This window comes from Botryllus schlosseri, chromosome 14 (genome assembly GCF_051294905.1).
Source record: "Botryllus schlosseri isolate E-star chromosome 14, Bs_hap1, whole genome shotgun sequence".
Classification (NCBI taxonomy): Eukaryota; Metazoa; Chordata; class Ascidiacea; order Stolidobranchia; family Styelidae; genus Botryllus; species Botryllus schlosseri.
Window position 1 is genome coordinate 25352926 of NC_137249.1, and position 16920 is coordinate 25369845.

Here is a 16920-nt window from a genome sequence, read left to right on the forward strand (position 1 = left end):
GTTGCTGATATTTACCCCCCACGAGTGCCGGCCAAAAATATTCGTTTTTTTTCAATATCAATATATTATTCACCTGTACACTAGATGTGTCTTACAACACAACCTTATCTTCAACTGGATGAACAATTCGAATGTTTCAGGATATGAACAATCAGCATTATCATTAGACAGTGTAATAGAATAGAAATTCAGTTACAAACCTTGTTTTTTTCTATGAGTAAATCTGTGTTATATGGAACTTCTCCGGCATAGTGCAATATTGAAAAGCTGGAAGTGGCATTTGACACGCGAGGTCGGACGATGTGTTTCGTTTCGCCAAACATCAACTCCACGCGGTTCTTCAACTGGTTTTCGGCGTGCGCACGATTTAGCTTGCATTCCTGAAAATAACCGACAGATCAATACATGTTGAAAGGTTGAGGCAATTAAGATATTGATGTTCTATATCAGTGGTTCTTAACGTTTACTAACCACCAACCAGGAAAACCCTTACGCTAATTCGCAAGCCTTTGGCGAAACCCACAACTTTGCCATTCACAAAAACAAAAATCTACAAGATTACAAATCTAGAACTTACAAAAGAATAGTGATACACAAAATGAATGTGCATTAGGGTTGTTCAAAAATAACCTTTTTCCCGGACTTCGGGGGGATTCACTGATAAAATTGTTAGGTTGTCTAAAAAAAATCCTACTTACCAAAATGGGCTCGATTCCAACTGGTTGATGTGAACGCGCAGGAGTTTAAAAATATTGAATTTATATTTTAAAAAATACGTTTGTTTTCAAATCTTACTGTCAAAGTCAACGCCACGGAATCTTCAACTGTTTAGTAAACAATTTTAAAAGCGAGATTGACCTGCGACTTGGTTACAACCCTGGTTTTCTATTTTATATCAAGTTACCAGCAATGCAAGATTCAAACATATTTACCTCATTCAGAAGAGAAAATAGGCTTTTTCTCGGTGCCTCAATGGCGGAGAGACATTCGATGTTGTCAGACAAATCACAGGACTGCCACTGAATTCCCTCAGACAAATAGTCATCCTGCAAAAAATTTCAAGAAATTAGATAACTTGTCATGATAACTAATAACTAGAATTTGTATTATGGAATATCAATTTCTCAAACACGGAGGGGGTGGTCATTGACCACTGGTCAATAACGGATTTCTTCTACTTTTCTGGGTACTCCAGTAGGTTTTGACTCAAATAGTTATGGTATATATGAATTCCACTCTACTCAATGGCAGGGCTGGGTAGAATCGAGTGCATGTGTGATTTGATTCCGATTCGAGTATAAGTCGAACAGTATAAAAGATGCAGAAAGTTCAAATATGTACCTTTTATGCAACCATAGAAAATATAATGCCAGTTGCACACAACCACAAGAGATCATTTTGACAGATAAATTCAGCCATTGTAATACAGGGGCTATTTACCCCCATTGTTATGACAAATTCACTCGTAAAAGTGATGAAAACCTACCCTGAAACTACTTTTATTCAACAGAATTTAAAGTGCGACAAGCAGTTTTTTCCACATAATTGTTCCAGTAGAAGTGGTCTAAGGCAACCATTTGAGTGCTTGATTTCTCCAAAAAAGTAGAATTATTTCGCTAATGATCATCTACGGTGAAAAGTGAAATCGTTCCCCGTATTTGTATCTTACCTGCAATTCTCCTAAAAACTTCATTATAAAATGATGTTGTAATTTCTCGTTGGCGTAATTGATGCAAAGTTGCTCCAAACTGTTTGTTTTGAAGCTTTCGAACCCGTAAATATCCAGAAGACCTGAAAAATAGAGCAGTTTTGGGGAATTGACGGATGGGCCCTGTTCATCATTTACTGAAATGAGTATGTTGAGGGGTATGTGTTATACGATGAGTTACTGTGATCCAAAGTCGACCATGAACTCTGTATTACGACACGGTGAAATATATTCCTAATAGCAATTCATTTCTCTAATGAAAGGACAGGCATCCAAGTTGCTACATTTTGCAACTGGGACATAAAATTGTTTTATATTTGATGGAGCAGAAGAAAGTTGACACAGACCAGCTGTTGACAAAAGAGTTGTAACCAACTCACAAGTTCCTAGTCACGAGTCAATCTTACTTTTATAGTTTTGAATCGAGTCAAGTCAAGCCATTTTCAATTCACCACCGAGTCAAAGTCGTCGAGCAGAGGGTCGAATTCGAATGATAGTGTTATGACTCGAGTCCGAGTCAAGGTCATTGTGTTGACTGCTCAGTGCGGGGTTAATGTCTTGTTAAATCCACTTTTTACAATTGCCACTTGGTGATATCGAATGCTTCACATTCGTATTAGACACATTTTTCTCACTTTTCACATTTTCCGGTCGCATTTTCAAGTAGCCTACCAGTACTAATAGACGAATTGCCAATAGTGTGGTAACTTTACTATTCTTTGAAATTACAATGAAATGTCCGTCCCAGCCTCGAGTCATATGACTTGATTTGAGTCATGCACAATGAGTCTAGTACGCGCCGATTCAATAAGAATATTTACCCCAGTCGAGACGAGCCCTTTTCCTCGATATTATTGGCAAACCGATGTAATGGTCAGGCTCTAATCCTGATTATCATGAAAACGCTGAATAGAAAGGAATATAGCAGGGGTGGCCAACCTGTTTGCCATTCACGGTCGCATTTCGAATACTCATCTACTCTACGGACGCATCCCAGGGCCTAACTAGCTGGACGCAAAATACCTTTGTTAAACTTACTATGTCCGTTTCCGGTTAACTTCTGACTAATCTATTTAATCATATCCGGTAGACATGCAAGTACATGTTATGTTATGGGATTGTTCACACTCGCGCCAAGCGCGAATACTTTTTCAGATTCACTTACGAATTTCGTCATTAATATAAGTAGTTTTACATATTATTACTCATCCCATGTGATCAGATTCACCGGTAGAGTTGATGGAGGGTGTGTTTTCGAAAATTCAAGGCAAGTTATAAACGATGATGCATATTTGAGTGGGCCAATTATTATTAGTCACTTTGCTGCATGCTGTTCTTTGCATTTCTCGATCTCCCACCAGGATTGTCGGTATAGTGAGGAGCACACGGTTCCGAGTTGGTGAGGCGCATCATTTTCATCTGCTGTTTGCATCTGTACCGTGGGGCTCTGATTGCAAAGGGGGCCCCCATATTAAAATCGAAAAAAGAAGCCACATTGAATCGCGACCAGCGCGACGAAAATTTCAAGATTAATTAAAATCGCTCAAGTTTCATGTCGACGGCCGCCAACACATACTAATTGAACTACGTGTCCACGGCCGCAGGTTGGCCATGCCTGGAACATACACACAAACGCCGGAATCGCCATATAGCCAATCACATACCGATAAAACTGCAAGACTCGGACACCGGGGCACTGATACGCATCCCCACGCCCCGAACGATCCACTGAAACAGCAGCTGGTACAAGAACTTGAGCAGGCTGTCCCTACGACTGAGGCATTCTTCCACGGTGGCGGGGCGCATGAACACGCTTCTTCTGCGGTCATTACGGGTCGAAATTTTGCGCAACGTTATCACCTGTACAGAAAAATTGAAATATGCTGTTGTCTGCTGGTGCAACCATCTGGCTATCGTTTCATCAAGATTAATTCCAAGTATGCATTTTGCGCAAACACTAATAATTCCATTGCAAAAGATTGTTACATCCTGTCGCATAGAGCACATGTAAGTTGTAGCCGAAGCAACCAAAGATTCGATTTACCAGGGTGGTAACAAAGTCACAAGGCTCTGAGTCACAAGTCAATCTCACTTTTATAGTTTTGACTCGAGTCAAGTCGAGTCATTTTTAGTTCTCCACCGAATCAAGTCCGAGTCCAAGTGAGCGAGCAGAGGGTCAAGTCCGAGTCATGGTAGTATGACTCGAGTCGAGTCCAAGTCATTGTGTTGACTGCTCAGTTTCGAGTTTAAGTCTTGTTAGAGTCACTTTTTATACCTCTGTTTGGTGATATCGAATGGTTCGCAATGAAAACATACTAATTTTCCTCCCTTTTAACAGTTTCTGGTCGCATTACCAATAGGCGAAATACCAACAGTGTAGTTACTTCACTATTCTTCGAAATTACAATGAAATGTCGGTCTTGGCCGTCTGATATTCGAGTCATACAACTTGGTCCGAGTCATGCGCAATGACTCGAGTCCAAGTCGAGTCAATGCACAGATTGACTCGAGTCGAGTCATTTCCGTATTTTGAGAAAATGACTTGAGTCAAGTCGAGTCATCAGAAAATCGCGACTCGAGTCATTACAACCCTGCATTTTACAAAGCGACATTACAAATGTCTGACAAATAGTTAGTTACCTCTAACAAATCACCATGGTCAATACCGAGAAGTCCAGTAGCAATGTGAAAGTTTTCTCGGCAGCTTGGGTCCAGTGTGCTCTGATGAATGAGATCGTCTGATCCTTGAAAGGTGAGCTGTTGAAGATGGGGAAGAATGAAGACCAACACAACAAGTGCATTTTGTATCTTCAGTATTTAATTTCCAGACTTGATGAATTAATTCTAGTTGTCTATTACGCTAATTTGAGCGAATTACTGGTTATCTAACTCTAATTCTAATCTAATTATAGTCTAACTTCTGGGTTTTCCTGAAAATGCTTCAGGTGAACTGTACAATGCGAAATGAGCCAAGCTCGGTGCACAGACATTTGCCTTGTGCTCAGTAATCAACTCTGGTTTCATATGAACCGAATTTAATTCAAAGTCCAAGTTTTCATGAATTCATAATTCTAATTAATATCTAATTTGGAAAAAAACTTTGCAGCTATAATTCTAATGTTATTCTAATTTGTAAAAGCCGAAAATCATCTAATTGTCCAAGCCTGACACGTAGCTTACCTGACGTAGATGGAGTATGGCGGACAGAAGCATGAAGATCCTGCATTGAGTTTTCTGGGAAATCCCAAGCTTATACATTGCCAGTCTGGTTTCTTCGAGTCCCGCCGTTTGTTCCAGCACAAAATCATCACAGATCTCTTTCTGATCTGGGAACGATATAAGGAAATGAAAATTGAGCAATTCGAAAGCATCGGAATATTTTAGGCCTGAACACCAAAAGTGGTAAGCGATAAAGTGTCTCAACTCAAGTACTGCTTCAGTACCCGAGTAGAGATACAGTCTTTACATTTTATGATTTCTAGTTCTAGAAACCATAAAAACTGTGTGAAACAGTGCATTGCATTTTGCATTTGCTGAGGAGAGTCACCTTGAAACTTTGAAAGTCGCCACCACCGGTTAGCATGTTGTGTATGTGTTCCCTCCACCAAATCTACTCTTTAACACTGCTTACTCAAGGACTTTTCAGGCCTTTCTATGTCTGCTTCCAGTTTGAGTAATTTTGATGTGTCCCTGAAATTGTTACTTCTGAGTGCAATCAAGTAGCAATTCACTATTCACAAGTAGTGACCACCTTTTGCTACCGATCGAACATCCCTTCGTTTTCTACTACAATTGATGTTGAATGCATTGTTGCGAGACAGAGGTAACCACAGTAACAATGTACTTTTTGTTCATTTAAAGGGGCGGTTTGTCTTCAATTTATACGACCCGGGCCTACAATCAGTTCCTACTGGTTGGAAAATGATCACTTGCCGACTTGTACAAACTACCTAGTTCGTTGACGGTCAACCAACTACCAACTTTTTGAATCGTTCTAGATCTAGTTGTAGTTGCACATTAACAAAAAATGGTAGGCAAACAACTAGAAAACGTGACACCAGTGTTCTGGTGATGCCAGTGCAGCCATTCCAGCCCTCAATTCAAACTTGTACCGACGCCATGTAGAAAACCAACCCAATTCCGTTGAAGTAACAATTATGACTTGCTTCACAATTGAATCTGGTTAGTTGCGTTTTAGTTATATAGTTGCGGTTTTTTAGAGTCTAGTTCTATTTGTGAGTTATGAAAAGTGAGTAGTTCCCGTTGTAGTTGTGCATTTTTGAAAAAAGAGTAGTTCTAGTTGCGCATTCTGCAAATTTAGTGGTTCTAGTTCTACTTGCGAGTTTTGAAAAGTGAGTAGTTCCCGTTGTAGTTGTGCATTTTTGAAAAAGGAGTAGTTCTAGTTGCGCATTCTGCAAATTTAGTGGTTCTAGTTCTACTTGCGAGTTTTGAAAAGTGAGTAGTTCCCGTTGTAGTTGTGCATTTTTGAAAAAGGAGTAGTTCTAGTTGCGCATTCTGCAAATTTAGTGGTTCTAGTTCTACTTGCGAGTTTTGAAAAGTGAGTAGTTCCCGTTGTAGTTGTGCATTTTTGAAAAAGGAGTAGTTCTAGTTGCGCATTCTGCAAATTTAGTGGTTCTAGTTCTACTTGGGAGTTTTGAAAAGTGAGTAGTTCCCGTTGTAGTTGTGCATTTTTGAAAAGGAAGTAGTTTTAGTTGTAGCTGTGCATTTTCAAAATCCAGTAGTTTGTACGCGTCTGATCACCTGGAAATGGATTGTCCGGCAAACTCCAATCTTCTTTCTCTGCGTGCACGGCACCATACATCATCTGATAGAAGATGTGATAGCAACGTTCCCCGGGGTCATGTCGTACGACGCGAGTCTTTTCGAGCAGGTACGTTCGCAGCTGAGCGCCCACAATGCGACCCGATCTGAAAAATAGTCACAAAATTATAATTCTTGTTGTTAAATCAACACTTAGTGGCAAGGTGCGTGTAATTTCAGTGCTCGAAAAATCATTTATCGGTGCTCGACTCGAATCAATACAAATAATACTCGATCCAGATTGAAGTACTCAAACCATTGTGACCAGGCCTGCTATCCCACTACGAAATATGGAGTCACCAAATTCTATTTCGACTTTGACCTGTTGTACTCCAGTTGTATGTACTTTCCGAACCGGCTACTATTGGAGTTTCTCAGAGTCTTAGCATTTCCGAACGCTTCCAGCACCGGGTTTGAATCCAATATTCTCTCTTCGATCTCCTTCATACGAGAGGTGTCGTCTGAGAACATACGCGTGCCTTGACATTTGCAGCTCACACACAAACATAGAATCAATATTGACCAAGTCTTTAAGGTAAACAAAGCGCACAGCTCCAAAATACCGAACCAAAGCAGCCATACAACTCATTAACATACTGACACTTAATGGACAGCGCATAAAGCAGTTGCAAATTCAATGATTCAATGAAAGCTCTCCCACAATAAAAATTGCCTCAGAGTCCTACTACAGTTTTTTCTTAACCAGATTGGAATTAAATGACTGAATTCGCAAAGACTTGGAAATTGCATTGAATCAGAAGTTAGAAAGAACAATATTCAAATTTCATTACTAACGAATCAGCGTTCATCCTCATAAGCACGGGGAATGGCAAATGTTTGTACAGCAAGCAGCAATTAGATTCGAAGTATATTGCCAGCGTTTCTCCAAAATTTGTCTGGTCAGACAACTACAATTATTTAGTTATCCAAGTCAGCCCTGTCCCAAGTGACTTGTTCAGAAAATCAGTAGGCCTACAAGGCTTTCACCTTGCAGACAGAGCATAAACGACTCACCAATTAGCGGCGGTAGAAAGTGGAGATCGCTCGTGTTGCTGTTGTTGAAATTCAGTGGCACAGACTCCATTACAGAGGAGGATTTGGTTTGCATATCTGGCAGACTGCCCTCGGAAATTCTCTTGTGCATGGACTCGACTTGAGAGAAGTAACGCATCAAATTGCGCACCGTCCATGTCTTCAAATGAAAGGAATATTAATATTCATTCTCTGTTATAATACTCGATTTAGATTCAAGTACTTGAATGATTATATCCAGCTCAAATTACATGCCTGGTCACTAAATCCCGCTGGATATAGGCCTACAGTATATTCTGCCATACCTTTCCAGCACCGCTCTCTCCACTGACAACAATCGACTGATTTGTTCTTCCAATCCTGGACTGCATGGCAACGAGGGCATTCTGTGCAACACTGTAAATATGCGCTGGCTGAGTCTGCAGCTCACCGAGTGAAGACGAATTATAAAGTTGGATGGCCTGAAACAGAACACGAGAATTAAGAGTCTAATACAGGAGTTCTTGAAGTAGAATTACAGAATAAGCAGAAGAAAGTGGAGTCTCACAAGCATGAGAATGGCAATATCAGTACAGCAAGCTTGGCTCGTTTCACACGATACGGTTCCCCCGTAGCATTTTCAGAAAAACAAAAATTACATTAGAATTAAAATCAGAGCATAGGAACACTTCACAAATGACATGAGCATGATTTTGCTCGAACTAGGCCAAGTAAACAACTAGAACGATAAAGTTGACCAAAAGTCGGATTCTGGAATCAAATCAGAGTGCCCGAGATGCAGTCTGAAATGATTACTGTTTCCGCGTGTTTGCAGAGAATACGCAACAAGTCATTTTGGTACGGCTTGGAAATCGCTACTTCCAAGACTCGATTAGAAGTTTACGATGCTACTTGTACTTGAGTATCAACGATGACTACTTTGACTGCATTTACCCGTTTAAAGCTAGAAGAAAACGATCAATATTCTCAGTCCAACAGTAACATGTTATAGTTCTCTAATACGATGTTGTGACGTCACAAAAATGAATGCTTTTTTACGACCCGATAATAATCGGCCGGACTTTGATTAGAAGTATCTTGGATCAAAAAACGGAATATCAAATGAGAAATAGTGAATCACAACTCTTGAATGAAAATGTAACTAACGCTACCTGAAACGTGAATAGGCGGTTTACTTCTCGGAATGGATTGAGAGCCAACAAAGTTCCGGATCCCAGTTTGCAGTAGAACTTCCCTTCGTCGTAAGCGATTCGTAACAGATGGAGGACTAGCAATTTGAAAACATTGTCATTCATGCAGGGTTGTAATGACTCGACTCAAGTCCGACTCGAGTCACGGTTTTCTGATGACTCGACTTGACTCGAGTCATTTTCTCAAAATACAGAAATTACTCAACTAGACTCGAATCAATCTGTGTATTGACTTGACTTGGACTCGAGTCATTGCGCATGACTCGAACCAAGTCATATGACCCGAGACTCAGACGGCCAAGGCCAGCGTTTCATAATTTTGAAGAATAGTAAAGTAACCACCTTATTGGGATTTCGTCTATTGGTACTGGTACTTGAAAATGCGACCAGAAACTGCTAAAAGTGAGGAAAATCAGTATATTATACATGCGAACCATCCGATAACACCAAACAGAGTTATAAAAAGTGGGTGTTCAGGACTTAACTGGAAATTGAGCGGTCAGCACAATGACTTGGACTCGGACTCGAGTCATAGTACCATCTGACTTGGACTCGGACTTGAATCGGTGGCGAGTTGAAAATGACTCGACTCGAGTGAAAACTATAAAAGTGAGATTGACTTGAGACTCGGAGCCTTGTGACTTGGTTACAACCCTGCATTCATGATACGACACAGACAGAATTGGAGAAGTGGAAATTTTTCAGCTTATCCAAATTAGATTAGAATTGTATCTTCAGTTTTTTCTGGTAAGTTTAGAATTACGGCATATTACTAAATTCGCAAAAACTTCGAAATTTATTAAATTCCAATTGAGAAAGAACCACAACAAAAATAGAGTTCGTTTCACATCAAATCTGAGTTCGGTACGCCAAGCTTCATTAATTTCACACTATGTATAGTTCTGTAGCATTTCCAGGAGAAAATGGAATTTGATTAGATTTAAAATGCAGCATTGATGCAGCAAATAGATTGCCAGCATTTCTCACTAATTAGACTAATTAGATTAATTGTATCTAGTTTTCCAAGTCTGCATTCAATTACAGTAAATCAAATTTGTAGAGTGTGGAGCAGAGTAATACAGGTTCAAATAAAAAACAAGATTTTTCGAACAAGTATGCTCTGCTGCCATATTTGATGGGTAGAGCCTATACATGGTAGAAAGCATATTTGTGTACAATGCTGTCTCATGTGTTACGGTGCACTGTACGACATAGATTTGTGAACTAACCTGCTGGGGTGATGAGTTGCGTTACTTTGGTGAGATCATCAGATATGTTTGCGTTGTCCGCCGTTTCTAAACTCTGAATGTCACCATTACAGGAGATTGTGCGCAATAGAGGATGGTTCGTCTGCAATAGAAAAAATTAATAGTCATTAGGGCAATTCAGTTCAAATATAAAACTCTTTTTTTTCAAATCTTGGCTATTCGTTAAATTGTTAGGTTGGCTAAAATAACGTTTCGCACCAAATTTCTGCTCGATTACAACGCTAAATGATTAAAGAATGTTAGAAAAGTTTTGATCAAACTTCACTGGCCACCTTATGAAACTGGTAAGTTGTCTAAAAAGACGATGCATAATAAATTCGGCTCACTTCCGACCGGTAGAAGCTAAGTTATCGGAGTTCAAAATTTCAGATTTGACAAAATAGTGTTTACGGTGGGTAGTTCTGTAATTATTACCTGAATAATTTCACAGCGTAATCACTATTTTTTGATGACCAAAATTTTGAACACCAATAACTTACCTACTGCCGGCTGGAATTGAGACAAATTTTATGCGCACCATTTTCCAGACCAAAGCAACACTTTTACCTACCCAGTAAAATTTGAAGAAAAAAAGTCTTCTCAAAAACACTACTTGAGGGATAAAGTAATTTTCCACAACACAATAAGATCAAATCGTTATTAATGGTCACAGTGAGTTGATCTAAAATGTCGCATGTCGGAACAGAAATATCATATAATTACGGTTGCATCAGGCCCAGGCATATAACTAATTCTGCCACCACACGGATATGAAGGCTCATGATCTCATTCTATCCCGTTTCCTGGCCCTGTAAGTAGCATCACGGAAACCAGTCACTCTATGATCCACTAACAGGAGAGCTGGCGACAAGTGACATAGCGAGTGTTGACTGTTGGGTACTATCTTCCACAGTGTAAGGCTGTATACCTTGCTAGGTCATACCGCAGCACACAAAGCATGTAGTTGCATACAAAGCTACACAAGTCAGTGGAATTGTGATATCTGTGTAGTTGTGAGCAGCCCACAGCATTGAAATAGATATGGTCAGAAATATCAAATCATCTTTAATGAATTGCAGAATTTGGTGTTATATTCTTTCTGGCGGCATAGTTGAACTTTCCCCATCATCCATACTGTAGTGATGTCATAGTTAGTGATACAGGAATATTTCACTCTACACTTAACAGTCGATTCAGCATTGAATCACTCTGGTACTTGATTTTGCCCAGCTGTAATAATAGGCCGTTACTGACTCCCCAACGCCCTGTCTCGAAAGATCGAAGGGACGCAGAGATGGTTAGACGCTTAGACCTGAAGTAATTTATTAGTTAATGGTTGTAAATTCTTGAGAATAATGCAGCGTATGGCATCAGAGATTGAAGATATCAAAGCATTTATTCACTGTATATAGCAGGGTTGTAACCAAGTCACATGGTTCCGAGTCACGAGTCAATCATACTTTTGTGGTTTTGACTCGAGTCGAGTCATTTTCAATTCATCACAGACTCGAGTCCGAGTCCAAGTCACCGTTTAAAGGGTCAAGTCCGAGTCATGATGTTATGACTCGAGTCGAGTCCAAGTCACAGTATTGAAGTCATGTTCAACTCATGTTTTCAATCCTGCTTGGGTGATATCGAATTCCCTGTTTGCGAAACATGCTCATTTTGTCCCTATCAGAGTCTTGGCACGTGTTTATTTAGGCAGATAACGGACAGGTCCTGGCCTCATTTACCGATGCTAAAGATAACTTTACTAATCTTAGAACTTAAAATCAAATATCTCTCTTGTCAGTCTGATACATCACCAATACAAGCATTCAGTTTTTATTATGAACACATCGACGATAGCTCACGAATAGCTGATAGAGAACCAACGAATTCACGTCTACATACTATCTGATAGAGAACCATCAAATTCACGTCAAGATACTAGTTGATAGAGAATCAATAGATGCATGTTTATGTAGAGGTATTTACAACAGGCCAGCATGCTGTAAAAGCGTGCATGCAACTATGTGCATTGTGCAGTGACAACAGAACAGATACCTTTTGATTATACTAAAGGTTTTCCCAATTGCATTACCGACTACATCGCAGTTACAGCATTGGAGAAACAATTGTACAATGGGGCTGTTCAAAATCATTTTTTCAAATTTTCTCGCTACTTCTTAAAATTGCTAGATTGCCTGAAAATCAAATTTGGCTCAATTCCAACCAGTAGTAAGCAATGCTATGAAAGAAAATTTTAGACTAATCACAAATAGAGATTTTCGAATTTTACCGGCTATCTCATGATATTGTTACATTGTGTAGAAATATGATTCATAGCAAATTTGACTCAATTCCAACTAGAAAAAGGGAAGTTATTAGAGTAGAATGTTTTGGATATGAAAAAATAGTCGGCTTACTACTATGTAAATATATTATATGAAAGAATTTCTCACTAAAATACTCCATTTATTTTCAAATCTAGAATATTCTCCTCTCAGATCATTGATTCCACTTTTTTTCAAATTAAGCCAGATTCAGTGTTCCTTTTATGCAACATAACAATTTGATCATGTAACCACCCAGTAAAATAAAAAAGAAGTTATTTTAGAACAGCCATATTGTACAAACATCACGCAACATTAGCCATTCATTATTACTCACGTGCACAATGCACATTAGGGCTGTTCAAAAATAACTTTTTTTCCTGAATCTTGCTGGTTACTTGATTAAATCGTTAGGTTGCCTTAAAAAACGACGCATACCAAATTTGAATTCATTCCGACAAATATTCGCGGGTTACGTAGAGTTTGAAAATTTTGGATTTGCCCAAAAACGCAAAAAATTTTTTTTCAAATTTTTCTGCCAACCCCATGAAATTGTTGGGCTGTCTTCAAAAACTATGCAAAACAAATTTGACTCAATTCCAAGCTGTAGAAGCGGAGTTATTTCAGTTTTTATTCGATAATTCTAGGATTATCCTTGATTGGTGGATAATCCAAGAATTATCACCGAAAAACTGGAATAACTCCGCTTCTACGGCTTGGAATTGAGTCAAATTTGTTTTGCATAGTTTTTGAAGACAGCCCAACAATTTCATGGGGTTGGCAAAAAAATTTGAGAAAATTTTTTTTTGCGTTTTTGGGCAAATCCAAAATTTTCAAACTCTACGTAACCCGCGAATATTTGTCGGAATGAATTCAAATTTGGTGTGCGTCGTTTTTTAAGGCAACCTAACGATTTAATCAAGTAACCAGCAAGATTCAGGAAAAAAAGTTATTTTTGAACAGCCCTAATGCACATACTTAACAAAACGTCAAATGGACGAAGGGTATTGTGTGTTTTCACAGACAGCAGATCAAATCAATGAGTTACACCTCAAAAATACTAATGTGGAAAGGAGATCCTCAAATATGTTAAAGCGGCATGGCCGTAGAATGAATCCACATCTACTGCATACACGTTCCACTAGTGCACTAGATGCAGGAATTGAAAAGCATTTTTGAACCACACTGAAGAGCATTGAATACTCATTCTTTCTAGTCGCCCAAAAATGCAAAGAATCATCGCCTTCAAATCTACACATGAGCTTATTAGTCTCTTCACCGTCTGAGTCATTTCATTGGCTCTAATTGAACTTTGATTCAATTGTTTGCTTGTATAATTGAAAAGTCTTGGGTACTTTAATTGCGGAGGATCTATTACCTCTTCATCACTGGACGATTTTGTACAATGCATTGCTACTATGTATCATTTTCTGTTGTTTTTACGGCGGCATATCTGATATATCAGATAAGTGCAACGAAAGCAGTGGTGACAAATAGCGATGTCGGCAGAATTCGTCGGATGCGTTGATCTAGCCATTATGATTCGCAAATTTCTTCATCTTCAAGTCATATAAAATAAGCCGAGTCAATGACTTGGGTCGAGTCATGCGTAATGACTCGAGTACAAGTCGAGTCAATCCAAATATTGACTCGAGTCGAGTCGAGTCATTTTCCCATTTCAAGAAAATGACTCGAGTCAAGTCGAGTCATAAGAAAATCGTGACTCGAGTCTGACTCGAGTCGAGTTATGACTCGAGTCATTACAACCCTGGTATATAGACCAATTTATAGATGATAAATTAGGGCAAGTTTTTGTTGCAGTCAAATCCGTGGAAAGTTGCATTTATTTTTCACAAAGATCTGCTAAAATGTTGAATTTACGGACAAGTTCCTAGAAATTATTAGGGTGTGAGATAGTCGAATCGATCCGTACACAAGGCACTGTAGCAAACCTCAGTGTTGGCGTCTTCAACAAAATCAATAGCCTGAAAAATTTGACCCAGTGAAAATATAATTTTCGGCGGTCTAGCCTGAATGTACGTCAAATCAGGAAGGACCTCAAATTCAAACGACAGTGCAATAATCCAGCAATCTATTTACATATCGTGCCAAATTCTTCCAGTAAAAAGTTGGTTGCATGAAAAATCGAAAAAGGTTGCAAAAAGCTTCATGAAAAATCTAAAAAGTAACTAAAAGTTGCATGAAAAACAACGGAGAAAAGTTGCAAAAGGTTGTAATATAAGAATCCTCCAAACAGCTTTAGACACCATACTACATAACTTCGGAATATTTATGAAGTTGCCGGAAGCTGTAAAAAAAGTGGCAAAAACCGAATGATTTGCCCTGGGAGTTAATCATTGTAAGATATACCGAATTACAAAATTTACCTTTTAGTATCAGACCAACTTGGTCATGAACAGACTTGTACAAAATGCTGGATTTTTAAAATACGCAACTATAGCTAGAACTACTCACATTTCAAAACTCACAACTAGAACTAGAACTACTCACCTCAAGGAACAAGCACGCCTACTTAATTGACTGTCAACTAACTACATTGGACTTTTGTACAAGTCTGATTATAATTTATAAAAGCTGGCGCTTACCGATATTTTTACTTTCTTCGTTGATCCGTCCGGAAAAAACACTTGAACTGCCACATCGTCCAAAATATCTCCAACAGTTCCGGGTGTCCACGCCTCAGTCGGGTGTCTCACCCATACCAAGGTGCCCTGTGAAATTCTATAGATTAAATACAATTCCACAAGTCTGCAGTTGATTTCATCATTAGGCTCAAAAATGAACATTAAAAAATATAACTAAAAAAATTACAAAATTGAAGGGATCGCTTTGTCCATGCGGCCAATGACATTACTCTGTAAAATATATTCAACACACAGAAAACAGTATAAATAATAGGTATGTATACACTTTGTCATAAATAAATTGGATTTATTGCTGGTTTATAATCAATTTCCTTTTTCCTTATGGTCATAAATTCTGTATACAAACTATCTCATATTTAATTGACACACTCGATTGCCTGTCTTTGAAGTGAGTGAATATAACTTGAATGTATGGATATTATCACAGTGTACAGTTAGATCGTTCTGTATAATTGTTAGTAAAAATCCATCATCTTGTCGTCAGAAGACAAACGAAAAGATACATAGGTGAAGATAAAAGACTTTGAAAAGGGATGGAAGAAATACTAATTTTTCGTCATCAAGTTCTAAGCTGGTACTAAACCCTCGTTAGTACTTAGAAGCAGATACTAGTGAGAGAATTCCTAGTAAAATTTCTATTATCCACCTAGGCTATTAGTGATTATACGCAGACTAGAGGTGAGGTGTTGCTAGGGTTTTTGGGTTCGGGCTAGACTTTTTTGCAAGATATTGCGCCGTTAAATTGGGTAATTACACAATCAACTCTATAAAATTCTGGGATCAAATTATGTTGCCTTCCGGTTATGGCCAAATGTCGACCAAACCTCTCAACTCCATCTCTCAGATTACTGATTAGTGATTATCACCTACGGTACTAACCGCTGAATATGTTGTTATAAAAATTGCAAATAACAACATGTTCTGTTTGAGCAAGCATAATGGAAAGAATCATTCACTCGGCCATACGAGACAAGAGTTCTTATCTTGGTGCAAATCATGCAGATCGATATATTTATCACTTGTGTGCATTGGATATTTTACAGAATTTACAAAATACTATGTCCTGCCGAAACTTTCTATATGCAATTCATGTTGCTCACAATACTTAAAGATCTGCTGGTAGCCTGAGGGAGTAACTTTCGATTAAGGCCGGTCTTCAGTGATTGGAATCTCCGTCCTTTTTTTGAAATAAATCCTGCGTGATAGAAGCTTTTTTCGCGTGACAGTGTCATCTTTGCGGCGTGACAAGGAAGGTTAATGACTTCAAATGACTGTGTCAAGCCAGTGACAGGAGATCAGATGCTAAAGGGTAGCAACTGGCAAAGGTGCAAGTACTTTACCAACAGGCAGTAATCAACAGATCCTGGCTTGAGGTTTAGGTCAAAACATTATATACCACATACTAACTGGAATATAGCATTTGGGGTGGCTGAGAACATTTGACTTTTTTTCAATTTTTTTTTTTTTTTTAATGAAATCAACGACCCGTGACGGCGTGCAACTGGCGACCAAGTCGGCGTGATCCTGCGTGCCTTGGACACCGATTCCATATACTGGAGCACAATCAGTGCAAGAAAATTCATGCACCCCGGTCGGTGATCACTGACCTGTCACACCATTCAGCCATGTACAGTCAACGCAAGCAATTCCATTTCCATACCAGATAGATGATGAGATAGAAGCACTAACCTTGGAGAATTTACCAGACATTGGAGCAATTCAGGTCATCAAAATAAGTAGGCCGACGGTACTGCATAAGTGCAAGTTGGATAATATTTAATCTCGGCAAAATCTGAAGACAGAAACAGATTATTCCATGCTGAATTTGGACATTGCCTAATGACTATTCGTATTCAAATTCACCCTCCCTCTCTCGTTGCAGGTAAAAGAAACTCAAACTCAGATCAAATCAAAGGCCAAATACCGGCTTACCGGCAGAGA

General features: G+C 38.9%; 1 protein-coding gene and 2 long non-coding RNA genes across 3 annotated transcripts in view; 1 reads left to right on the plus strand and 2 right to left on the minus strand.

Moving 5' to 3' along the window:
• Positions 1–16844, minus strand: part of LOC145456572 (unconventional myosin-XIX-like) — a 28966-nt gene extending 12122 nt beyond the window's left edge. Inside the window, exons 1-14 of the mRNA XM_080334708.1 lie at positions 16669–16844; positions 14920–15045; positions 9981–10101; positions 8713–8828; positions 7867–8022; positions 7544–7721; positions 6852–6990; positions 6470–6636; positions 4889–5034; positions 4349–4465; positions 3373–3568; positions 1670–1791; positions 933–1046; positions 201–380 (exon numbers count right to left, since the gene is read on the minus strand). Coding sequence (XP_080190834.1) covers positions 201–380; positions 933–1046; positions 1670–1791; positions 3373–3568; positions 4349–4465; positions 4889–5034; positions 6470–6636; positions 6852–6990; positions 7544–7721; positions 7867–8022; positions 8713–8828; positions 9981–10101; positions 14920–15045; positions 16669–16689 — 1899 coding nt within the window. The 5' untranslated portion in view covers positions 16690–16844. The remainder of the gene's footprint in view (positions 1–200; positions 381–932; positions 1047–1669; positions 1792–3372; positions 3569–4348; positions 4466–4888; positions 5035–6469; positions 6637–6851; positions 6991–7543; positions 7722–7866; positions 8023–8712; positions 8829–9980; positions 10102–14919; positions 15046–16668) is intronic.
• LOC145455467 (uncharacterized) overlaps positions 1–16920 on the minus strand; it is a 286288-nt gene that overhangs the window by 244717 nt on the left and 24651 nt on the right. The gene's annotated exons all lie outside the window — the stretch shown is intronic.
• Positions 1–16920, plus strand: part of LOC145455468 (uncharacterized) — a 175944-nt gene that overhangs the window by 18197 nt on the left and 140827 nt on the right. The gene's annotated exons all lie outside the window — the stretch shown is intronic.